This window comes from Mya arenaria, chromosome 7 (genome assembly GCF_026914265.1).
Source record: "Mya arenaria isolate MELC-2E11 chromosome 7, ASM2691426v1".
NCBI lineage: Eukaryota > Metazoa > Mollusca > Bivalvia > Myida > Myidae > Mya > Mya arenaria.
In genome coordinates, this window is record NC_069128.1 from 20411046 (window position 1) to 20437371 (window position 26326).

At 34.9% G+C, this 26326-nt stretch overlaps 3 protein-coding genes across 4 annotated transcripts in view; 1 reads left to right on the plus strand and 2 right to left on the minus strand.

Moving 5' to 3' along the window:
* LOC128240112 (serine/threonine-protein phosphatase 6 regulatory ankyrin repeat subunit B-like) overlaps nucleotides 1-7981 on the minus strand; it is a 27887-nt gene extending 19906 nt beyond the window's left edge. The window contains exons 1-2 of the mRNA XM_052956619.1: nucleotides 7875-7981; nucleotides 4062-4120 (exon numbers count right to left, since the gene is read on the minus strand). Coding sequence (XP_052812579.1) covers nucleotides 4062-4120; nucleotides 7875-7890 — 75 coding nt within the window. The 5' untranslated portion in view covers nucleotides 7891-7981. The remainder of the gene's footprint in view (nucleotides 1-4061; nucleotides 4121-7874) is intronic.
* Nucleotides 105-17533, plus strand: LOC128240110 (protein arginine N-methyltransferase 2-like). The gene is made up of 10 exons (XM_052956614.1): nucleotides 105-316; nucleotides 3523-3690; nucleotides 3895-3984; nucleotides 9103-9174; nucleotides 9715-9879; nucleotides 11500-11675; nucleotides 12193-12269; nucleotides 14439-14628; nucleotides 15084-15249; nucleotides 16009-17533. The coding sequence occupies exons 1-10, from the start codon at nucleotides 209-211 to the stop codon at nucleotides 16051-16053; spliced, it is 1257 nt and encodes a 418-aa protein (XP_052812574.1). The 5' UTR covers nucleotides 105-208; the 3' UTR covers nucleotides 16054-17533.
* Nucleotides 17309-26326, minus strand: part of LOC128240111 (UPF0046 protein C25E10.12-like) — a 16831-nt gene continuing 7813 nt past the window's right edge. Inside the window, exons 4-7 of one of the 2 annotated variants that reach the window (XM_052956615.1) lie at nucleotides 25586-25706; nucleotides 21641-21762; nucleotides 20624-20740; nucleotides 17309-17824 (exon numbers count right to left, since the gene is read on the minus strand). In XM_052956615.1, the coding sequence (XP_052812575.1) occupies nucleotides 17634-17824; nucleotides 20624-20740; nucleotides 21641-21762; nucleotides 25586-25706 (551 nt within the window). In that variant the 3' untranslated portion in view covers nucleotides 17309-17633. The remainder of the gene's footprint in view (nucleotides 17825-20623; nucleotides 20741-21640; nucleotides 21763-25585; nucleotides 25707-26326) is intronic. The other variant, XM_052956616.1, reaches the window with a different exon arrangement.

Below are 26326 nucleotides of genomic sequence, written 5' to 3' on the forward strand. Positions count from 1 at the left end.
TTTCACTTACACTTTCGGATATTATGCAAGATATCCGAATAAAAAAGAAAGCATTCTGATTGGTTAATTTTGATCACGATAAGTACAGGCGCTCGGCGTTAGCGCTTTGCTACACTGATCGTTAATGCAGGAAGTAATTGTTTTTATGTGATAACAATACATGTAATTAACAGATTTGACAATTAATTAGTTACTGTATGACTGATCTATGGAAAGTGAAACCAGATATGCAATCGGAAATGAAGAAGAGTCTGAAGATGAAGAGCTGCTTATTGCCATATCTGAATTTCACCCTCATTCAGATAATCAGCATCAGGTCAAAATAACGCTGTCTCATACATACATGTATAATAGACGTTCAAAACGGATTCTTCTAACCCTGCACGTCTAAACAGTTTTGTCATATAACAGGGGGTGGGGACGAAAAATATAAAAATTGTATTTAGATAAGTTTTTGAAATAGATTATAAAATGCTATACATTCTTGTTACCCTTTAGTCCAAACAATTATACGTTGACGCATTTTTTTTAGATTTTTGATATGACAAATCCTTCACGTATAAATTGTTTAGTATCAAAAGTGGGTAGTTGTTCCGATCAGGATTCCGGGTTAAAGCATATAGCGTCTATAAAATATCATAAAAACAAGAAATATTACCAGATAATGTTATTTTATATTAGTTCCGTACACAAAAAATAAATATCCTACTTATAATTATGAGTTTGACGGCTTTTCTTCATTTCATTCTGTCAAAACATAACGATATATACATGAAGGGCACCTGCAAGGCTCTAGGGCACAGTTTTAAATCGCTCTGAACATTTCTGCCATGGCCGAGTTGTTACGATTGTACAACGAGGTCAATCTCGAAGCTTTGTCAGAGGAGGCCGAGTTATTACGATTGTATCGAGTTGTTCCCCTTCGCATAATTGTTGTCTGTGTCAGTCAACTTTCGTTTTATTGGAAAGGTAAACAACTTGTTTTAATGCATTAAATGCTTGTTTAGTGCTAAATAACATTTCACTTACATGGCGAAATATGAATATAACTCTTTATGATCAATTTCAACCATAAAATACTTCACTTAAAACAATTTCAATATTTTTAAAACACCCCCGTTTTTTGCACATTCCCGTTTAGAAGTTAGGGATTGGAAGAATCCCGTATAACACGTCTATTATTTTAGACTAGTTACCCTTAGCGGATCAGTATGGAAACAATGCAGCGCATTGAACAAACGTTCAGCATTCTGGGATGAAAGTGTTTACAGTAGAAAAGAAAAATATTTTCTCTTGATTGACATAAAATAATTAAATTTCAGTGCAGAAGCATATTAACTGACCGTTGTTTACATGTTCGAGTAAATTAGGCATTAGCGAATCAATTGTACCAATAACGGATCACGTGACATTCAGATATTGGGGGTTGTCTCAAACGAGGTTTTAGCTTTCAAAAATTGACAATCAGATTGTTCATCTTTTCTGTTAACTATATTTAGTCCCTCTTTTATGCAATATACAGGTGAAATGCTCAACGAACATTAGACGCTTTCTCTGGAGTAATTTTCTTTGGACTTCCCCCGATACTTCTTTGATATGGCTTTGGCTGACTTTTGTGCTGGGCTCCTACATGACGATCGTTTGGGACCCATATTCTGCAGTACAATATGAATTTTATGTTTGAGAAAACATTGCCGTGTTTTATAACAGAAAAAAATCTTTGAGTATAAAGCAGGCACCATTAAGATTAATTTTAAATAATATATTATAATTTCACCCTGTTAAAATATGATAATGTAAATCTGCTTTTCTGTTCCAGACTAAGATGATATCTAACCTCCAGCAACTCTTCTCAAAAAATAATGTTGTCAACTTGGACCCAATTCAATCTTCATTCTTTTCATCTGTAAAACACAAGTGATATTTTTAAAAACAATCACAAACTGCATGGTATACACTCATAGAAGTTGCAATTTCATGTACATTAAAACACAGGCGTCTTAAATGTTGATTAATATCAATGAGCAAGACGCCTGTGATTCAGTCTTCAACTCATCCTCGGCACCCCTGGAGCTTATCATAACCTGTATGATATCATATAGGTTATGATATGCTGGGGTGCCGAGGATGTCTTCAACTGTAAATCCTGCAAACTGGATTTAGAGACTTAAAATGATTTTAATATAATATTGTATAAGGTATTTGTTATTTTTCATTTCATGTGGAATTTCTTTTCCGCTTTTGAAATTTGTCTTGTCCCATACAGTACTGTTCATACATCATTTTGATGTAGAAAAAAAGTAAAAATAAATTAAACTAAATTAGAGATATGTTTAATAATTCATATTTAAATCATAATTAAAGTAATAGTAGTATTCAGCAATGTTTGTGTAAAATTTGGAAATGACAAAATGTTACAAATTCACTGTTTTGAAAGAACCCCTCAGACTCACTTCATAAACAAAATGGCGATCCGCTACTGGTTAATTACCCACACTTCACTATTATTGCCATATTCTTACAACGCATTTATGAAAGAAAATAATGTTAGGCATTATAAAAGGTTATATATTGGCCTTTCATAAAATATAAATTGTTCACTTACATATTGTAGTTGGACGAAAAGTTCTCAGAAAAAGCACATGTTGCAACCAAAACAAGGCTGGAACAACTGTAGCTAAAGAACTTCAGCGAACACGTTATATATTACCTTTTTGGACATGTTAATGTGTTGTAAACATCAAAAAAATAAATATCAACATTAAAGTTATGGAAGCCAGAACTAGAACAACTGGGTCATGTAAATAGTTGCATCAATCGTTCGTGTGATACAAATTATTTTGAAGTCCGATAAAAAATATTTATTGTGATTTTCACTTATACTTTAAAGTGCATAACTGCCAAATTTCATAAAAAAATATAATTAAATAAATTTGATAGTGTGTATTCAACAAGACAGTGATCCGCTAATGGTTCTGATCCGCTAAGGGTAACTTGACTGTATTCATATTAATATCATCCAATTGAGGAAGTATTTTGTACAAAATAAGCATCAAATATACTAAAAACAGGTTTTATCGCTTTAATTAAAATGGTTAACAAAGCTTTAAGTGAAATAGACAACAGTTTTCCATATATGTGAACTGCCTACAATTAGCTGTTGTCTGTACTATTATATTTTGACAGTAAAGGAATGAAAAAAAACACTTTAACTCATAATTGTTTTGTTGGATATTCACTTTTTGTGCAAGGAACTGATATGAAATAACCTTTTGTGCCAAGTCCTGGTGCCATAATTGGAACTTGATCATCCCAAATTCTAATTTCTACAACAATACACTGGAACATTAGAGATTGGTTTCCTGATTGGTGAATAAATGATGTTAGATTAAAAAAATAAAACAATGCAATTCAAAGGTTAGGAGATTATGAGAAGCGACATGTTAAGTAGAATCTGTTATGTTTGATCCTGGATGATTTCTAAAACCAAATACAGATACTGATATTTTAATCTTTCAACAGCTTGCCCTAAACAAAGGCCAAGCAGTGAGAGTTCTAAAGAAGTCCAATGAGAACTGGTGGTGGGCTAATGTTGATGGGCGTGAGGGCTATGTTCCTGTCAGCTATCTCAACAAGGGGAAACAAGTACAGTGGCAAGATGAGGAATACTTTGGGAATTATGGAAATCTGGTGAGATGAGCATTTCATTTAGTTTGTTACATGTATAAATGGAGTTATTTAAACTTATACCGGTAAGCTTGATTGTGTTAAGCTCTGGTCCGTTCATGGTTAGAAACCAGAATCCGTGTCCATCGGTAGAGGTCACAGGAAGGAACCATTAAGCAGGAATAAACCTTTTTCACAAGTTACTGTATGTTTAATTTTGGCTTGCAGAAGCTTCACCAGGAGATGTTAGCTGATAAGCAAAGAACAGAGGCCTACCTAAATGCCATTGTTAACAATGCTGAGTGTCTCCAACACAAGGTATATGTTTTACAAGTAGTAGATATACTCATGGTTTATTGTTTTACAAATATTATAAGACTTTAACAGAAGCCTACCTCAATGCGAACAATGATGTTGGTCTCTCTCGTGAGGTGTTTTTCCCGAATGGGGCACCCTGGAACATATGATATATGATTTTATACAAACTTACCCTTGCATCTGTTGATAATGCATAGGATTTTTTAACTGCATGTTCTCACCCCATCCTCATTCCCAAATAAACTGGTGTTACTGGTGTTTTGGGAAAATCACCTAACTTCAACAATAAACTACATATTTTCAAAAAGTAATTCTTCAGTTAAAAAGAAACATTTAAAGAAAGAAATTATAATTGGGATCCTTCGTTTGGTCAGTATGGCACATGTTCAGCAGTCAAAGGGGCAGTCTAACATTTTTGTAAATAAAAAACAACATGAAAATAATTATTACTCAGGTATTAAATATAAGATACCATTAGATTTTGATATAAGCTTACAGAGCTTTTTATGCCCCCGAAGGTGGGCATATTAAAATCGCACCTTCCGTCCGTCCGTCCGGCTCTGTAACTTTCCCTTGTATGGACAGATTTTAAAATAACTTGCCACATGTGTTCCACATACCAAGATGACGTGTGGCGTGCAGGACTCGTGTCCCTACCTCAAAGGTCAAGGTCACACTTAGTGTTTATTCACAATGGAGTGCTGATTATAAGGACACAGAGTATAGGTTGTCGTGTCCGGGCTGTAACTTTCTCTTGTAAGGACAGATTTTAAAATAACTTGCCACATGTGTACCACATACCAAGACGATGTGTCGCGTGCAAGACCCGTGTCCCTACCTCTAAGGTCAAGGTCACACTTAGTGTTTATTCACAATGGAGTGCTTCATATAATGACATAGAGTATAGGTTGTCGTGTCCGGGCTGTAACTATCCCTTGTATGGACAGATTTTAAAATAACTTGACACATGTGTTCCACATACCAAGACGACGTGTCGCGTGCAAGACCCGTGTCCCTACCTCAAAGGTCAAGGTCACACTTAGTGTTTATTCACAATGGAGTGCTGCATATAAGGACATAGAGTATAGGTTGTCATGTCCGGGCTGTAACTTTCCCTTGTATGGACAGATTTTAAAATAACTTGCCACATGTGTTCCACATACCAAGACGACGTGTCGCCTGCAAGACCCGTGTCCCTACCTCAAAGGTCAAGGTCACACTTAGTGTTTATTCACAATGGAGTGCTGCATACAAGGACATAGAGTATAGGTTGTCGTGTCCGGGCTTTAACTTTCTCTTGTATAGACAGATTTTAAAATAACTTGCCACATGTGTTCCACATACCAAGACGACCTGTCGCGTGCAAGACCCGTGTCCCTGCCCCAAAGGTCAAGGTCACACATAGTGTTTATTCACAATGGAGTGCTGCATATAAGGACATAGAGTATAGGTTGTCGTGTCCGGGCTGTAACTTTCCCTTGTATGGACAGATTTTAAAATAACTTGCCACATGTGTTCCACATACCAAAACGACGTGTTGCGTGCAAGACCCGTGTCCCTACCTCAAAGTTGAAGGTCACACTTAGTGTTTATTCACAATGGAGTGCTGCATCTAATGACATAGAGTATAGGTTGTCGTGTCAAGGCTGTTACTTTCCCTTGTATGGACAGATTTTAAAATAACTTGCCACATGTGTTCCACATACGAAGACGACGTGTCTTGTGCAAGACCCATGTCCCTACCTCTAAGGTGAAAGATACACTAAGTGTTTATTCACAAGGGAATTCTGAATATAAGGACATAACAGTGTAGGTTGTCAAGTATGGGTGGTATTTTTTTATGTTCAGAGGCAATTTAAAATAACTTGCCATATGTATTTGACACGTAAAGGCAAGATCAACTTTTCATGTACTGACCTTGTTTGTAGGTCAACGTCACATTCGGGGGCATTCGTCACATACTGTGACAGCTCTTGTTTTTTATGCCTCCCTTTGAAGAAGAAGAGGTATATTGCTTTGCACATGTCAGTCGACCTAAAGGTCAGAGTGATTACTTTACAATTCCTGGTTCTCAAACTTGACTTTGAGGTTGGGCCTGACAAGTAGATGACCCAATTGAGTTTGAGGTAAAGGTCATGGTGACCTTGAGAATGATAAGCTTGTCCGGGTGATAACAATGCCTGGACATATGGTCCTCAAACATGACATGGAGGCTGGGGGTAACCAGCAGATAACACCTATTGAATTAAAGGTCAAAGGCCAAGGTCACAGTGACCTTGAATGTGAAAAGTTTTTATTAGTGATAACATGACAATGCCTGCACCCATGGCTCTGAAACTTGGCACAAATTTTGTGGGTGTGAACAATAAAAGACCCTTTTGATTTTGAGGTTGTGAGTTTTAATGTGAAAAGCTTGTCTGAGTGATAACTTGACATTACTGAGACCTATAGTCCTCAAACTTGACCTTTAGGTTGGGCTTTACCAGTAGATGACCCCTATTGATTTTGGGGTTATCAGGTCACAGATTTTGTTTTAAGTTTTGTAACAAGGTTTCTGTAGCATCTATATTTTCCCTGTTTGATGATATCTTGAATTTTTGAAATTTATCAGCTCGACTATTTGAAGAATAAGGGGGGCTTTACTACTCGCCAAGCGTAAGCGTCCGGTTAAAGTTTTAGGGCAAGTTGGAATTTTCTCTTATAAGTCCAATACCCTTCATTCAATTGACTTATTTCTTCACACAGTTGTTCAGGGTCATCACATAATGAGGTTAGATATCTCCATATTAACCTTTATACAAATTATGGCCTCTGATTGACTTTGGAACTTGGGTTAAAGTTTTAGGGCAGGTTGGGATATTTATTAATAACTTCTATACCCTTCATTCAATCGACTTAATACTTCACACAGTTGTTCAGGACCATCACATAATGAGGTTAGATAACTCCATATTATCCTTTATACAAATTATGGCCCCTGATTGACTTTGGAACTTAGGTTAAGGTTTTAGGGCTGGTTAAAGTTTTAGGGCAAGTTGGGATTTACTCTTATAAGTCCAATACCCTACATTCAATTGACTTATTACTTCACACAGTTCTTCAGGGTCATCACATAATGAGGTTAGATAACTCCATATTATCCTTTATACAAATTATGTCCCCTGATTGACTTTGGAACTAAGGTTAAAGTTTTAGGGCAGGTTGGAATATTTATGAATAACTTCTATACCCTTCATTCAATTAACTTTATACTTCACACAGTTGTTCAGGACCATCACACAATGAGGTTACATAACTCCATATTATCCTTAATACAAGTTATGGCCCCTGATTGACTTAGGAACTTACGTTAAAGTTTTATGGCAAGTTTGGATTTAAATAAAAAAATTTATATACCCTTCATTGAATTGACTTAATACTTCTCGCAATTAAAGATGACCATCTTACAATAAGGTTACATAACTATGTTTTTTTTTTAAATTTTCTTTTGATCTCTTTTGACAAGCGCCTTTTTATATTCTTAACCCGACTTTCACGAAGGGAAAACAAGTTATAAGAATGACTTGTGTCATTGTTTGGGCGAGCTGGTGGGAAGGCAGCATCAAAGTCACCTTATGTATCAAATAAATTTAGCTAGGTTTGACATCTAGTGACCAAACTTGGTATATAGGAAGAGGTTATAGAGACCTTTCATGAGATTGCGTTTGAAGCCCATAGGATCAAGGTCAAGGTCAAAGTTATTATTAATAGAAAAATGGTTGTTATTGAATAACTTAAGTAAGGTTGACATATTGTGAGCAAACTTGGGATATCGGGTTTTCGACCGCCTAAGGATTATTTACATTTTAATCATAAATAAGTGCTAATAAAAAATAAATGTTTGTGTGTACCATTTAAAGCAATCATTCATCTTTCAAAAAACAAAAAAATAAAATCTGTTTCAATCGTCTGTTGTTTACATTTTGAATCCAAAATGGCGGCTGTCACATGTTGTATTTGACCTAGATACAACATGCTTTCGACCATGACCTTTAACTATACTTCGCAACAAAAGTTTGTGCACAATATTGTTTTATTTTAATTTGTATAACTTGTTAAAACTGTTTAATTTATTTTATTTTTATAAAAAGTAATTAAATATTTACATATTTGCCATACAGTCACTTTTTAGTTACTTATCACCACAAGAGAGGCAAAGGAATGCATCATCCCTTCTAATGGCTTTCACATGGGTACAAAATGATAAATTCACCCATCATGAACCCTGTTATCACTGGTCCAACTCTGAATGGGCCTCAAATGACCTGCCTAGGCTGCAATATGTATAATTTTATGGTTACTGAGCGCACAAATGCAATTCAATATAGTTACCTGTAGATAAATTGCATTAATTTTAGAATAAGCAACATACCATATTTTGGTGCGCTTTTAATGTTGTGCACTATGCTTAGAAAACAATAGGGCATAGGTTTTAGGCTTTGGTAGATATTTAAGATCTGGCAAACAAAAACAACACGATTTTAAAGAAGTATTTTACATGTGAAATCATTTTAAACGAAGGGTCTAATTTGGCATTAATTAAAAATGACAAATTGGTGTTGTTTCAATTATAACTTAAGTTTTTTTCACACTACCATTCCCATTCTTTTTCAAATGAAGTTTTCTGACTGTTCTACTGTTATGGTTAACAATTTGAGCTTATTTTTACCGGAAGTGACTCAAAATAGAAGTGTTTTACCCATTTTCAGGAGGCGGTCGAAAATAGGTTGTGGTTGAAAATAGGTTGTTCCGGGATATATTAATAGTCTATAGAGACCATTTATGAGATTGTGTTTGGGCCCCCGAGAGTATGGTCACTGTTTACTTTTTAATTTGATTTTTATCGCTTTTGACAGGCATCAATATTGTAAGTCAAAGCGGCGTAGTCGAGCGCGCTTGTCTTACGGCAGCTCTTGTTAGAGTACATTTTTAAACACAGTCACTGCTTTTCTGAAGTTTCTGTTTATATAAGGAAGCTGTTTTACTTTTTTTTGTTCATTAATTTTTCAGGTACATGTTTGTTAAAGATAACTGTATGACATTGACTGTTTCCTACTGATTGGTTGATTCCCTTGACAGGTGATTTTGGATGTGGGATGTGGTACAGGAATACTCAGTATGCTGTGTGCTAAACATGCTCAACCCAAGAAGGTAAGTTGTTGGTTGTTAGATTTTAAAAACAATTAAATTAAAGTACTCTTAACTTGAATATAATTTGTTTTATAGAAAAATGATAGTTGTATTGCTAAAAGCTGTTTTTCTTTAGGAATAATGCTGATATTGTTTGCATTATTATTCATATCTGCATGCAAATAAAAAATTGAAATACTGGTCATTATAGAATAAACTGGTCTACTGTAACATTATTTTTCGATCAGGAATAAACTCAATGATTCTCATGTTATTGTTATCGTTCACTTTTGTACTAATTCTAACATATGATGTCAGTTTTGGTTAAAACATAAAAATTGAATGATGAGCAGAATTCAGACCTGGTACTGAGGGTATGCACTTAGGCCATGGTAGATAGATACTTTTTGGAGGGTGTAATATGATGTATAAACCCTGTTGATAAAGCATTCAAGAGGCTTAACTCAACTTGTTATTGATTATTTTATGAAAAAAGAAACACAATCAATGGCCAAAACAGAGAGTGGGGCTTTAAACTTCTTAATTCCCTCTTATTTGCAGGTGTACGCAGTGGAAGCAAGTGACATGGCATTGCATACCCAGCAACTTGTGGAGAAAAACAACTTAACCATGACGGTAAAAGTCCTGCATGCATTTGCTGAGGATGCAGAACTTGACGAACCAGTGGATCTTATTGTTTCAGAGTGGATGGGGACATTTCTCCTTGTGAGTGATATAAGTAACCAATGCTTGAAGAACTTGATTCAATGGTGCTTTTAGTATGCCTTGTCAATGGAAATGGCTCACCCCTGGCTGCTAGTTTGTGTATGCATGTAGGTCTCACTGTCTGTATGCATAAGTTACAGGCTGCATGCACAAGTTACTGTCTGTTACTTGCAGGATGTTCATGTAATTTACCTCAAATGATCATTATTTCATGACTGTGTGATGAACAACTGCTTTACTCATATTGCTTTAAGGTCTAGTCAAGGTCACTGGCTCTGGACATAGACATCTGAACATAGACAATTCTTTAAAGTTTATTGTACTCATCCTTTTATTAGCTCGATTATTCGAAAAATAAGGAGGCTATACTACCCACCCTGATGTCGATATCTGCAACGGCATCTGGTAAAATTTGAGGGCAAGTTTGCATTTTCACTTATAACATCTATACCCTTCATTCAATTCACTTTATACTTGACATAGATGTTCAGGACCATCACACAATGAGGTTACATAACTCCATATTACTAGTTTCCTAAATACAAATTATGGCCCCTGATTGACTTGGTTTAAGATTTAAGGCACATTGTTTCAGGTTAAAGTTTGAGGGCAAGATAGGAATTTTACATTACTAGTAAAGAAGGGCGAAGTCAAACTCACCTACATGTATGATATCGAATAATTTAAAGCTGCACTCTCACAGATTGAACGTTTTGACAACTTTTATTTTTTTGTCTTGGAACAACCAATTTTTGAAAAAATCCATGGAAACCAGTTATATAAAACTGCTGACAAAGAATCAGATCGCAGATTTTTATATTTAAGTTCAAATAGTGGTGTTTTATGCATTTTACTTAAACCTTTAGTAACGGTTTAAGCCATAAAACATTAATTTTGGAACGGAAATATGAAAATGCAAAAATTTGCTCTTTCCAAGACAAAAAATAAAAAAGTTTTAAAAACCGTATATCTGTGAGAGTGCAGCTTTAAGTTAGGATTGATATATTGTGACCATACTTGGTGCATTGGAAGAGTTAATGGATACATTTTATAGGATTGCATTCTTGGCACTAGGGTCAAAATCACTATGACTAAAAAAAGAACAAAATGGTTGGTACTGAGTAACTTTAGTTAGTGTTGACATATTGCGAGGAAACTTTGTTTGTAGGAAGAGTAAATGAAGACCTTTCATGAGATTTTGTTTGTGGCCCCTAGGGTCAAGGTCATTGTTACTAAAAATAGATAACTGTTCGGAACTGAATAACTTTAGATAGGGTTGACATATTTTGACCAAACTTGGTAGGTAGGAAGAGTGTATGGAGGATCTCTGTGATATTGGGGTCCGTAGGGTCAAGGTAAACTTCACTGTTACTAAAAATAGAAGAAAAAAAACAGTTGAAACTGAATCTTACAACAAAATCTGAAGTTCTTCTGTCAATCATTGATAACCTGGTTTGGTCGCATTGTAGGGTTTTTTGTTTACATTTTGTTTGCTTTTAACAGGCACATATTTTAACATTATTGTATTGATTTCTCAGGCAAAGCGGCGTATAGTCCAGCACACTTTCCTATGACAGGTCTTGTTACACCTTATAATAATGATACATCATCTGTTTTCAGTTTGAAATGATGATAGAGGCAGTGATCACAATGAGGGACAGATATCTAAAGCCGGGTGGTACAATATGGCCCTCCACTGCAAACTTGATCCTTGTGCCTTGCTGTGCTAACGACCAGTATAAGATGAATATGGAGTTCTGGGATAGCCAATATGGCTTAGATTTTTCATACCTCAGGTACGCTTTCATTGACACTATTTACATTTTCAGGATTTCTGTTTTTCAAAGAAAAAACATTTGATGTATTGCAATAGCCTTAATCTTGTGTTCAGCGGTGTTTCCTTTAAAAAAGCTTTTAACCATGACAATTTCTCAAGAACCATTCTGTATATCCACATGTGACTTAATACATATGTAGACAGTGACTATGTATATGTGTAGGCTTACAATTCTGACTTCTTTAATTGCTTAGTTATGCAGATTAGAATTGGCGATTTTGATTGGCTCTTGTTGTGTCACTTGGGAAGAATGCTTAACTCTGAAGAAACTCTTTTTTAACATCAGCTGATCATAGATTTAACATCAGCTGATAATAGATTCATGTGGAGACATGTGTGGGCTTTAAGTTTGCTCAAACATGATTTCTAAACAATGTCTTCATCATTCACATATTCAAAAGCTTGGTTCAGTTTTACAATTGTTAGCATTTCCACTAAATATTTTCACAAAGTAAATGCATTTAACAATGTTACAGAGGGCTGGCTAAAGATGATCTCATCCAGAAACCAAAGCATGACTATGTCTTACCCAGAGATGACTGTCTCGCACTAGGTTTGCCTCTTGTTATTACATATTTGTTTTCTCACATTATGTTGCAAGCTCTAACACTATGTGCTATAGCTGTTGGTGTGGCGTGAGTTGCCATATTTTTGGCCTTGATGCAAGACATTTTGTATGGAATGTGTGAAATCTATATCACTCCAACTCCTCAATTTAAGATATATTAATCCACTTGTTCAATTGTTATCTGTAAAATTGCTCAGTGTACATACTGTTAGTCTGTCTGCAAATAATGGTAATACTTTGATGTAGCACTATGCCATATTTACCTTTTTCTCTTCAGAAAACGCAACACTATCTTAGGTTGTAGACGCTTTGAAATGTGCAACATTATCAGGTTATAGACGTTTTGACAAAACAAATGGAATGCTGGATTGAAAACCTATCAAATACATTTGTATACATAAGAAGTTAGTACCGTTTCTCACACAAGTTTTGGAATACAAATTGCAGAAAGCATGGTTTCTTTCATTAGTCATGTTTAAACGATGATTGATAACTCCCGAAAATTGATCAATCTCCAAGACTGGCGACAATCAATTCTGATTTTCCAAAAAAATAAATTATTGCTAATATTTACAATTATTGTCTTTCTTAAAAATCTATATAGTTGCATTTTAAATGGAAATCTTTTTAAACCAAAGCAAAGTAATATAAAGCTCTCTATTGTTGTTTTGTAATCTATTCACAGAACTTTTTATAAGGCTGTGATTTGAGTCTTGGTGTGCTGGTTCATCTGGAATGACAACACAACACAAACAAACTATTTTTGATTATGAAATTGATGATCAATCGAAATATTTCCTTCCAGTAAATCAAATAACCAATTTAATTTTTTGTCTGATTTCAATGCTTATTCACTACTCATTATAGGTAGTTATAACAGAATTTCACTGCTGAAAATATGCACTCATAGTAGCCAGGCATTGTGAACGTTTGGTGCAAACATAGTGGCCAGGCATTGTGAAAGTTTGGTTCACACATAGTAGCCAGGCATTGTGAAAGTTTAGTGCACACATAGTGGCCAGGCATTGTGAAAGTTTGGTGCACATATAGTGGCCAGGCATTGTGAAAGTTTGGTGCACACATAGTAGCCAGGCATTGTCAAAGTTTGTTGCACACATAGTAGCCAGGCATTGTGAAAGTTTGTTGCACACATTTTAGCCAGGCATTGTGAAAGTTTGGTGCACACATAGTGGCCAGGCATTGTGAAAGTTTGGTGCACACATAGTAGCCAGGCATTGTGAAAGTTTGGTGCACACATAGTAACCAAGCATTGTGAAAGTTTGGTGCACTTATAGTAGCCAGGCACTGTGAAAGTTTGGTGCACACATAGTAGCCAGGCATTGTGAAAGTTTGGTGCACACTGTGAACGTTTGGGAGAAGTGTCAGACCTTTCTGTATGACAGCATCTGCATCAATCCAAAAGAAACAAATCAGTCTCACAATTAACTCCTTAAATGAATTGATAAAAGACCAATGCTGCAGTCTATCATATTTATTGTTCTAGCATTCTGATGATATAATCCAAAAAAATAAGCAATTGTGGTACTGAAAAATAAAGCTGTTTTTGCTTTTTTCATACTTTGCATGTTTGGTGTTCTTCATGCAATGTAATGTGGTTTTAATATTTTTTAGGGTTAGATGTGGCCACATTCATATTTTCTATCAATTCATAAAAATGGCAAAAGTCTACATTTATCAACTTCTATGTTTTACTAGGTTTTGCAATATTTAATTGTTTGATAAAAACAACCACACTTTTTTGTATTCATTTGCATTATAAAAAGCTCATATTTGATCATTACATAGATTACAAGCACTATTCTTTCTCTCTTTTTTTTGTAATTGTGAATGAAAGCAATGTCTGCTTTCATTATATGCTTTCTGGTGGTTTATAGGGGTTTATTGTGAAGATAAAAAATTATGTTTCACCATTGATGTAGCTCACTAGTTGAAATATATTATGATCATACACAAAATCAAACAATAACCCTCTGTTAATGCTCGACCCATATTAACATACTCATAGATACATCATTGACTTTTTAACTTACCTATCAAATTATGCCAGTGCCATCATATGAGGCTCCTAAGTGTTCTGTGATAGTATCAATGCTGAAATGTACCATTTGAATGATACTGTTTATTATTTTTCAGAACAAGAAATTTTAAAGCTGAACATAAGAACCGTTGCTATCGAAGACCTAGAAGAACAGACTTGTAAATTTGAATTTACTGTTCAGAAGGATGAGACTATGCATGGATTTTGTGCTTGGTTTGAAGTAGAGTTCCATCCCCTGAGTAAGGACGCTGACATGGTTTCACTCAACACTGGACCGGATCATGCGTAAGTACTATAACAATTATTGGCCATAATATGTCCCTTGACATACAATTGTGGACATCATGGCTGGAATTTTGACCAAAAATTCATATTCTCTAAATATATCTCTAAAATGTGTAAGATAAGTGTTTACAATATAAGATTTGACTTAACACAAAGAAGTTGTCATAAACTATTAAGAAAATAATGCACAGATGGTAATCCTTTTTAAAGAAAGAAGTTTTGGAAGAAATAAATCACATCGAAAAATTCATTGTTTTTAGCATTTTATATTCAGGATTATTTCATTTGTAATCATTACCCAAGGAGCCAAAATCAGGCGATGTTGCTCATAGATAATGAATGTATTCCTCATATGACCCATTTTTGCAACTAATGTCACAGTTTATATGAAATGAGCTTCATTTGAATGTGTATTGTACTATCATGCATTGATACTATGTAAATTCCTATTGAAGGTTAACGCATTGGAAACAAGACCTATTTCTACTTGATGAGCCAATACTGGTAAACTGTGGTGATGTCATATCTGGGCATGTGACCATCTCTCGAAACCCGAAATTCCGTCGACACCTTCGGGCATCATATGATTTCTCGTTGACATCGCCAGATAATGAAACACAGGTAAATAAGGCAAGGCAAGTTCCAGCTTTCTGGAAGAAAAATGTGAAAACTTGCAAATTTGCTTAAACAAATGACACTACACTTAAATCATTCTTTCTCTGCACTTATCACTAGAAAGCAGTTTGTACAACGAAGTCTTGAGTTTTCAATTTCTATGCATTTGGATGTTTTGGTTGCCACATGCTTAGATTTATTTAACATCATATATAATATTGAAATCAGGGTTGCTGAGTGTCGTGTCAATTGTACTCAGACATCGATATTGAAGCAGCAATGGGAAATGAGTTTTGACTTGTCTTTTTTGTTGTATATTCCACTTTCTATGACTCATGAAAGCTATATAAAACATTGGGAAATCAGACTTTCCATTGTGTATATCTTTAGTTTTTACCCTATATCATGACTGTATTCTATGGAACCTGCCTAGTGCCATATTCTATATAATTAGAATAAATATATCATAATTAGGACTTAGTATCTCCTAATTTGGACTTGGCATCTCCTTATAAGAACTTAGAATCTCCTTACTACATTATAGTATCACCTAATTCAGATTTAAAATATTCTAAATTTATTTCATAATTAGGAGTTACGATTTGCTAACTAGGAGACAGTTTTTCCAACTTACCAGATAACTCATTCACATATATCATAGACTGTGGCACTACAAGGCTTCCATACAATATCTAAATCCCACAGTATTAAACAATCTTCCTTGTAAAGGGTTTATTGAAATCTTTTGTTAATCTTTAATTACAGAACGATGCCAAACATATACAAAAGATGTTCTACATATGGAGATAGCAAATACAGTAAAGAAGTGTGAAACCTGTTTTTGAGCCACTTTTACCCTGGATTTACCTTTACAATCATGTAACACTTGTGCAATAAAGCTATATATTTATTTGGTTGAAACAGTACTTTTTAGTTTTATTTGATTTTCGAAGATATAAAAGTTGAGTTATTGTCATACTCTTGTTGTTGTTGCCTCGCTGTAGTGCAAAACATTAACCTTGGCTATAACTAAGAAACAGTTTGAGGTATTTAAATGAAATGTGGTAGACATGTTACTAGAGACAATACCCACATGTACAGCAAGGCCCTTAACTCTGGCTTAAATACTTATTAAATTATGTCCTAATCAGACTGAAAACCTAGACAAGCATTGGTGCTCGCTCAGCGGCATTCTTTTTAAAATAAAAACTATCCATTAGAATAAGTGTTAAGCCCAATCAAACAAATGTTAAATACAATTGAAGAACTTTATAAAAAAGACAAAAACAAAATCCAAAAATGTGAATAGATCCCACAGAGTTAAGTGGCAAGCATAAAGATGTGCAATGTCTTGCTTACTGGGGAATGTCAATTTGAAGCTGCTTTTGAATATATTGTAATGTGGTTTAACCTGCTAAATGTCTCTCATTGATCGATTCTTAAATGTTTTGATTGGTGCTATCATATTATATGCGAATGCTATTATGTAGGTACATGTATATTGCTTATTGAGAGACTGACTCATAGATTTAATACAGTTCTAAATGGTTTCGGAGAAAAAAAAATATTGAATTTTTTTTTTAAGTTGAAATACTAGACGTAGAGATTGTAATTATTGAATATTTTTAATGATACCAGTCATATTTTTTTTTGGAAAAACTGCCTTCACAATACTATTTTACCATTTTGTTTGCCTTTTCATTAAGACGGTTTTGACCCTCTAAGCTCTAGAAATTGTTATTATTTAGGTCAGTTTAAGTAACAATCCTGTTTACTCATCGATAATATTATTTTATTTTAATCACAGTTCATTATACACATGGCTGTCAAACTAGAGCTATTTTGGAATGTTTGTCATGTTCTGGTGACAAATCTTGTTTTAAACTTTGAAACGTATTCAGCAGTAAGCAACTACTTAAATACACATAAATAAGTGTTAACAGTTCCATCAGTGTAGATGATTGACAGTACAGTTGTCATTTGTGTCCCTTTGGAGTATTTTAATGTCCCGTAGCATGTAATCTTTAAATTGTTTTACTGGTGTGTTTTACACAACATAAGTAGGGTTATTTTACTATTTATTGGACTATTCGATGTTTATGTTTTATGCAAGCACATTTAAAAAATTATTTTAGTAATGTTTATTTTGATGTTAATACTGTTAACACCATGTTTTGCTAAAACACAGCAGCTTTATTCAAGAGTTAGAAGGCAATACAATCCCAGATCTTTAAGCAATCCGTAATACTTGTATACACTGTATTTAATTTTCAATAAAAGATAAATAGTTGCCATCTTTACTGTCACATATATCATTTACATGGCACAAAGAAAGAGAAAACCAAAAAACAGCTTTTTTTTAATTGACACTGATTTGTATATATATCTCATCAATCTGCCGGAAATCTTCGGACTTTGTTCCTGATTAAATGGCATGGCTTGACGTGAGCAAGTTCCTCTTTAGAATGTCCTTTAGGTATTGGGAAGTCAAACACGATTGGTTTGTTAAGGTCTGAGTACCACCGATCTACTGACGATGCGTTGATGTACGTGGTCTTGCGGTCCGTAGTTACACCATAACCTGAAATAGAGAAACGTACTAAATAAGCTCCCTCACAAAAAGTATCGGGTGTTTCATAGTAAGTCTTGAGCTCTATAAAAGCTACATATTAATGTCAGCAGCCACTCTGACCCGAACATAATATAATTGTCCTGCTATACATATTTGGATCATCCTACATCAAGTTGAACCTGACTTTACAGAGGTACCATGTACTCCACTTTTATACAGTTATATATTCAAGCAATGTTGAATGATAACTTCTGCATTTTAAGATATTTATATACTACCACATCAAATAACTTAAGATATGTATATTCTACCACATCAAATAACTTAAGATATGTATATACTACCACATCAAATAACTTAAGATTTTTATATACTACCACATCAAATAACTATGATATTTACACATTTCACATCAAATAAATAAGATATTTATATACTACCACATCAAATAACTTAATATATTTATATTGTACCGCATCAAATAACTTTCGATATTTATATTCTACCACATCAAATAACTTAAGAGTTTATATATTCTACCGCATCAAATAACTTTAGATATTTATATTCTACCACATCAAATAACTTAAGAGTTTATATATACTACCACATCAAATGACTTCATATATTTATATTCTACCGCATCAAATAACTTTCGATATTTATATTCTACCACATCAAATAACTTAAGAGTTTATATATTCTACCGCATCAAATAACTTTAGATATTTATATTCTACCGCATCAAATAACTTAAGAGTTTATATATTCTACCACATCAAATGACTTCATATATTTATATTCTACCGCATCAAATAACTTAAGAGTTTATATATTCTACCGCATCAAATAACTTTAGATATTTATATTCTACCACATCAAATAACTTAAGAGTTTATATATTCTACCACATCAAATAACTTTAGATATTTATATTCTACCGCATCAAATAACTTTCGATATTTATATTCTACCACATCAAATAACTTAAGAGTTTACATATTCTACCGCATCAAATAACTTTAGATATTTATATTTTAACACATCAAATAACTTAAGAGTTTATATATACTACCACATCAAATGACTTCATATATTTATATTCTACCATATCAAATAACTTGATATTATTATATACTACAACATCAAATAACTTAATATATTTAATTACTACCACATCAAATAACTTAAGATATTTATATACTACCACATCAAATAACTTCAGACATTTATATTCTACCGCATCAAATAACTTAAGATATAAAGTAATACCACATCAAATAACTAAGATATTTACATATTTCATGTAAAATAACTTAAGATACATATTTACTACCCCATCAAATAACTTAATATATTTATATTCTACCACATCAAATAACTAAGATATTTATATACTACCACATTAAATAACTAAGATATTGATATACTATCACATCAAATAACTTAAAAGATATTTATATTTTAACACATCAAATAACTAAGATATTTATATACTACCGCATCAAATAACTAAGATATTTATATACTACCACATCAAATAACTAAGATATTTATATACTACCACATCAAATAACTAAGATATTTATATACTACCACATCAAATAACTAAGATATTTATATACTACCACATCAAATAACTAAGATATTTATATACTACCACATCAAATAACTAAGATATTTATATACTACCACATCAAATAACTAAGATATTTATATACTACCACATCAAATAACTAAGATATTTATATACTACCACATCAAATAACTAAGATATTTATATACTACCACATCAAATAACTAAGATATTTATATACTACCACATCAAATAACTAAGATATTTATATACTACCACATCAAATAGCTTAAGATATTTATATACTACCACATCAAATAACTAAGATATTTATATACTACCACATCAAATAACTAAGATATTTATATACTACCACATCAAATAGCTTAAGATATTTATATACCACCACATCAAATAACTATATACTACCACATCAAATAACTTAAGATATTTATATACTACCACATCAAATAACTAAGATATTTATATACTACCACATCAAATAACTAAGATATTAATATACTACCACATCAAATAACTAAGATATTAATATACTACCACATCAAATAACTAAGATATTTATATACTACCACATCAAATAACTAAGATATTTATATACTACCACATCAAATAACTAAGATATTTATATACTACCACATCAAATAACTAAGATATTTATATACTACCACATTAAATAACTAAGATATTTATATACTACCACATCAAATAACTAAGATATTTATATACTACCACATCAAATAACTAAGATATTTATATACTACCACATCAAATAACTAAGATATTTATATACTACCACATCAAATAACTAAGATATTTATATACTACCACATCAAATAACTAAGATATTTATATACTACCACATCAAATAGCTTAAGATATTTATATACTACCACATCAAATAACTAAAGATATTTATATACTACCACATCAAATAACTTAAATGTGTAACGTACCTTCCTGTTTATAGCCGTAGACTTGATACTCAGGTTAACGTAACTTTGTGTTTATAGCCGAAGACTTGATACTCCGGTTTAAGTACCTTCGTGTATATAGCAGAAGACATGATACCCCGGTTAACGTACCTTCGTGTATATAGCCGAAGACTAGATACCCCGGTTAACGTACCTTTGTGTATATGGCCGAAGACATGATACCTCGCTTAACGTACCTTCGTACATATAGCCGGAGACTTGATACATCGGTTAACGTACCTTCGTGTATATGGCCGAAGACATGATATTCCGGTTTAACCCGCTGCTGGACAGTGGACAGAAGTTCCACACATCCGCAATGGTTATCCCTGGAATAGTCCACTAAATCGCCGTGCCCTGAACGTGAACATGTCAAATTCATTGACAATGAAATTCAAACAATGCCTATGAGCACGAAATCATCCAGTACCATCTAACTTTTGCTTGACACAATCTCAGTATTGGAAGATGAACTTAAAAATAAGTTTTATTATTAGGCGGCAAGTCTTAATGCAGGGCGAGCAATATTTGATAAGTAATAGAGAGCTGATTTATCTATTATCTAGCTTCTGTATCCTGCGCGTAGGAGTGTCAACATAATATAGGTCTATAACAGATGTATGATGGCTCGGAAAATAAAATACGTACAAAACGCATTAAAAACACATTATAACGATGGTAAATAATATATCATTTCGATTTCTGTATGTTTATGTTCTATTTTTATAAAAAAAGGTGGAAGCCAGGTATAGTGAGCACTATATGAACCTATACACGTGTATCGCCTTCAATAACAAACTGGCCAGGATGAGTAAATAGCTTTAGACTGTGATATGTTAATATATCTTGTCAATCACTGACTTCTAGCCACGGGCTACTGATCTAGGCATTTTTAATCATGAAATCATATAGTAAAATAGATCATTTGAACATTTCAGCGTCCGAGACTTCCTTCAAAATTAATACCTCTATGATTTTGTAATGGCTTTGTACAAATACGTATAATACTTGAAACAAAAGCATGAAAAAGTAATGCAGTTTCACAAAACAAGACTTTTTAGTCCGTCTCATACGCCATATTCAAGGAGACAACTACGTATTGATCGTTATTTAGCTCGTACTATATTTTGACCATGACTCTGTCGCTTTACAAGTATACATTCTGAAAAAGAAGTCCCTCAGAATCACTGGGCGCATCCAGCAGATGCACTTTGAGTTTAGGCTTTTAAAAGATAGTAAGTCAAGCACAACACTTACCCAATGGTGGCCCATGCGTTATCAGAATATCTGTTTCATTGGGTATTTTGTTCCATATGTCAAGTCCCTGTTGTCCCCTTTCATACCTAAAAGCCCCCGGAACACGTCCGTGCTTCGGCTGCCTGAAACGGCAAGGACATTATTAAAGGTCCATAATCTGAAGGTAATTAATTATTTTGATATGAACCATTGACATTCTGGTGAACGGACATCACTGACTCCGGTGAACAGACATTACTGACATTCTGATGGACGAACATCACTGACAGTGTGATGAACGTACTTCACTGCTATTCTGATTAACACACTTCACTGACATTCTAATGAACGTTCTTCACTGACATTCTGATGGGCGTACATCACTGACATTCTGCTGAACGTACATCACTGATATTCTGATGAACGTTTTTCACCGACATTCTGATTGACGTTCTTCACCGACATTCTGATGAACGTACATTACTGATATTCTGATGAACGTACATCACTGACATTCTGATGGGCGTACATCACTGACATTCTGATGAACGTACATCACTGACATTTTAGTGGGCGTACATCACTGACATTCTGATGGGCGTACATCACTGACATTCTGATGGTCGTACATCGCTGACATTCTGCTGGACGTACATCACTGACATTCTGATGGGCGTTCATCACTGATATTTTGATGAACCTACATCACTGACATTCTGATAGACGTACATAACTGACATTCTGATGAACATCACTGACATTCTCATTGGCGTACATCACTGATATTCTGATGAACGTACTTCACTGATATTCTGATGAACGCACTTCACTGACATTCTGCTGGACGTACATCACTGACATTCTGATGGGCGTACATCACTGATATTTTGATGAACCTACATCACTGACATTCTGATGAACGTACTTCACTGATATTCTGATGAACGCACTTCACTGACATTCTGCTGGACGTACATCACTGACATTCTGATGGGCGTACATCACTGATATTTTGATGAACGTACATCACTGACATTCTGATGGACGTACATCACTGACATTCTGATGAACATCACTGACATTCTCATTGGCGTACATCACTGATATTCTGATGAACGTACTTCACTGATATTTTGATGAACGCACTTCACTGACATTTTGAAGGACGTTCATCACTGACATTCTGATGAACGGACATTACTGACATTCTGATGAACGTACTTCACTGACATTCTAGTGGACGTACATCACTGACATTTTGATGATCCTACATCACTGACATTCTGATGGACATACATCACTGACATTCTGATGAACATCACCGACATTCTCATTGGCGTACATCACTGTTATTCTGATGAACATACGTCACTGACATTCTGATGGGCGTACATCACTGATATTCTGATGAACGTACTTCACTGACATTCTGGTGAACGAACATCACTGACATTCTGATGAACGTACATCACTGACATTCTGATGAATTTTCTTTACTGACATTCTGATGCGCGTACATTACTGATATTCTGATGAACCTACATCACTGACATTCTGATGGACGTACATCACTGACATTCTGATGAACGTACATCACTGATATTCTAATGAACGTTCTTCACCGACATTCTGATGGACGTTCTTCACCGACATTCTGATGGACGTTCTTCACCGACATTCTGATAAACGTACATCACTGACATTCTGATGAACGTACTTCACTGACATTCTGGTGAACGAACATCACTGACATTCTGATGAACGTACATCACTGACATTCTGATGAATTTTCTTCACTGACATTCTGATGCGCGTACATCACTGATATTCTGATGAACCTACATCACTGACATTCTGATGGACGTACATCACTGACATTCTGATGAACGTACATCACTGATATTCTAATGAACGTTCTTCACCGACATTCTGATGGACGTTTTTCACCGACATTCCAATGGACGTTCTTCACCGACATTCTGATAAACGTACATCACTGACATTCTGATGAACGTACCTAACCGACATTCTGATGGACGTACCTCACTGATATTCTGATGAACGTACATCACTGACATTCTAATGCGCGTACTTCACTGACATTCCGATGAACGTACATCACTGACATTCTGATGAACGTTCTTCATTGACATTCTGATGGGCGTACATCACTGATATTCTGATGGACGTACATAACTGACATTCTGATGAACATCACTGACATTCTCATTGGCGTACATCACTGATATTCTGATGAACGTACTTCACTGATATTCTGATGAACGCACTTCACTGATATTTTGATGAACCTACATCACTGACATTCTGATGGACGTACATCACTGACATTCTGATGAACATCACTGACATTCTTATTGGCGTACATCACTGATATTCTGATGAACGTACTTCACTGATATTCTGATGAACGCACTTCACTGACATTTTGAAGAACGTTCATCACTGACATTCTGATGAACGGACATTACTGACATTCTGATGAACGTACTTCACTGATATTCTGATGAACGCACTTCACTGACATTTTGAAGAACGTTCATCACTGACATTCTGATGAACGGACATTACTGACATTCTGATGAACGTACTTCACTGACAATCTGATGAACGCACTTCACTGTCATTTTGAAGGACGTTTATCACTGACATTCTGATGAACGGACATTACTGACATTCTGATGAACGTTCTTCACCGACATTCTGATGGACGTTCTTCACCGACTTTCTGATGAACGTACATCACTGACATTCTGATGAACGTACCTAACCGACATTCTGATGGACGTACATCACTGATATTCTGATGAACCTACATCACTGACATTCTGATGGACGTACATCACTGACATTCTGATGAACATCACCGACATTCTCATTGGCGTACATCACTGACATTCTGATGAACCTACATCATTGACATTCTGATGAACCTAAATTACTGACATTCTGATGAACATCACTGACATTCTGATGGGCGTACAACACTGACATTCTGATGAACGTACTTCACTAACAGTCTGGTGAACGAATATCACTGACATGCTGATGGAAGTTCATCACCGACATTGTGATGAACGTATTTCACTGACATTCTGATGGGCGTACATCACTGACATTCTGATGAACGTACATCACTGACATTCTGATGAACGTACTTCACTGATATTCTGGTGAATGAACATCACCGACATTCTGATGGGCGTACATCACTGACATTCTGATGAACGTATTTCACTGACATTCTGATGGGCGTACATCACTGACATTCTGATGAACGTACATCACTGACATTTTAGTGGGCGTACATCACTGACATTCTGATGGGCGTGCATCACTGACATTCTAGTGGACGTACATCACTGACATTCTGATGGACGTACATCACTGACGTTCTGATGAACCTACATCACTGACATTCTGATGGACGTACATCACTGACGTTCTGATGAACCTACATCACTGACATTCTGATGGACGTACATCACTGACGTTCTGATGAACCTACATCACTGATATTCTGATGGACGTACATCACTGACATTCTAGTGGGCTTACATCACTGACATTCTAGTGGACGTACATCACTGACATTCTGATGGACGTACATCACTGACGTTCTGATGAACCTACATCACTGATATTCTGATGAACCTTCATAACTGTCATTCTGATGGAAAACTGTACATTTGATTTTAAGAATTTGCAACCACTCGAACGTGATTTTTAAGTTTGTAAATAATTTGAAAATTGAGGTTTTTATTGTTCGACTTAGAAATGAAGTGGATATACATTTTTGTACTTGAACATTTGGCCGTGAATCATTGCAGAAATAAATTTACAATTTGAAAATCAAATCTCATGTATCCATTATATCACATATTATATCATGAAATCCTCTTATCGTAAGGACAAATGGTTATTCATTTTTCATTTGAAAAGTCGTACCATGGTGAACCGTAGAAGTTCACGCCACAGATTTTGATGGACGAGTCCTCTAGATATACACATTCAGTCAGTATATCCCTGCAACTTTGTACGCCGTAGTTTTGCAGCTGCGTGTCCAGCTCTACAAGGTAAACAAAACAACACCTTATCTGGATTACCTGTCCCTAGCAGTACAAAGGGATACAGTATATAGCCTAGCTTGTGGGCCGTAGTCTTTCAGGGATACAGTATATAGCCTAGCGTGTACGCCGTAGTCTTTCAGGGATACAGTATATAGCCTAGCATGTACGCCGTAGTCTTTCGGGGATACAGTATATAGCCTAGCGTGTACGCCGTAGTCTTTCAGGGATACAGTATATAGCCTTGTACGCCGTAGTCTTGCAGGGATACAGTGAATAGCCTAGCTTGTACGCCGTAGTCTTGCAGGGATACAGTGAATAGCCTAGCTTGTACGCCGTAGTCTTTCAGGGATACAATATATAGCCTAGCTTGTACGCCGTAGTCTTTCAGGGATACAGTATATAGCCTAGCGTGAACGCCGTAGTCTTTCAGGGATACAATATATAGCCTAGCTTGTACGCCGTAGTCTTTCAGGGATACAGTATATAGCCTAGCGTGTACGCCGTAGTCTTTCAGGGATACAGTATATAGTCTAGCGTGTACGCCGTAGTCTTTCAGGGATACAGTATATAGCCTTGTATGCCGTAGTCTTGCAGGGATACAGTGTATAGCCTAGCTTGT

Bases quoted from the DNA above. Each gene is read 5' to 3' on its own strand.
- LOC128240110 (XM_052956614.1), top strand. From the start codon at position 209: ATGGAAAGTGAAACCAGATATGCAATCGGAAATGAAGAAGAGTCTGAA. The intron at 3,691-3,894 runs GTGAGATGAGCA...TTTGGCTTGCAG, and splicing joins TTGGGAATTATGGAAATCTG to AAGCTTCACCAGGAGATGTT. The intron at 9,880-11,499 runs GTGAGTGATATA...ATCTGTTTTCAG, and splicing joins GGATGGGGACATTTCTCCTT to TTTGAAATGATGATAGAGGC.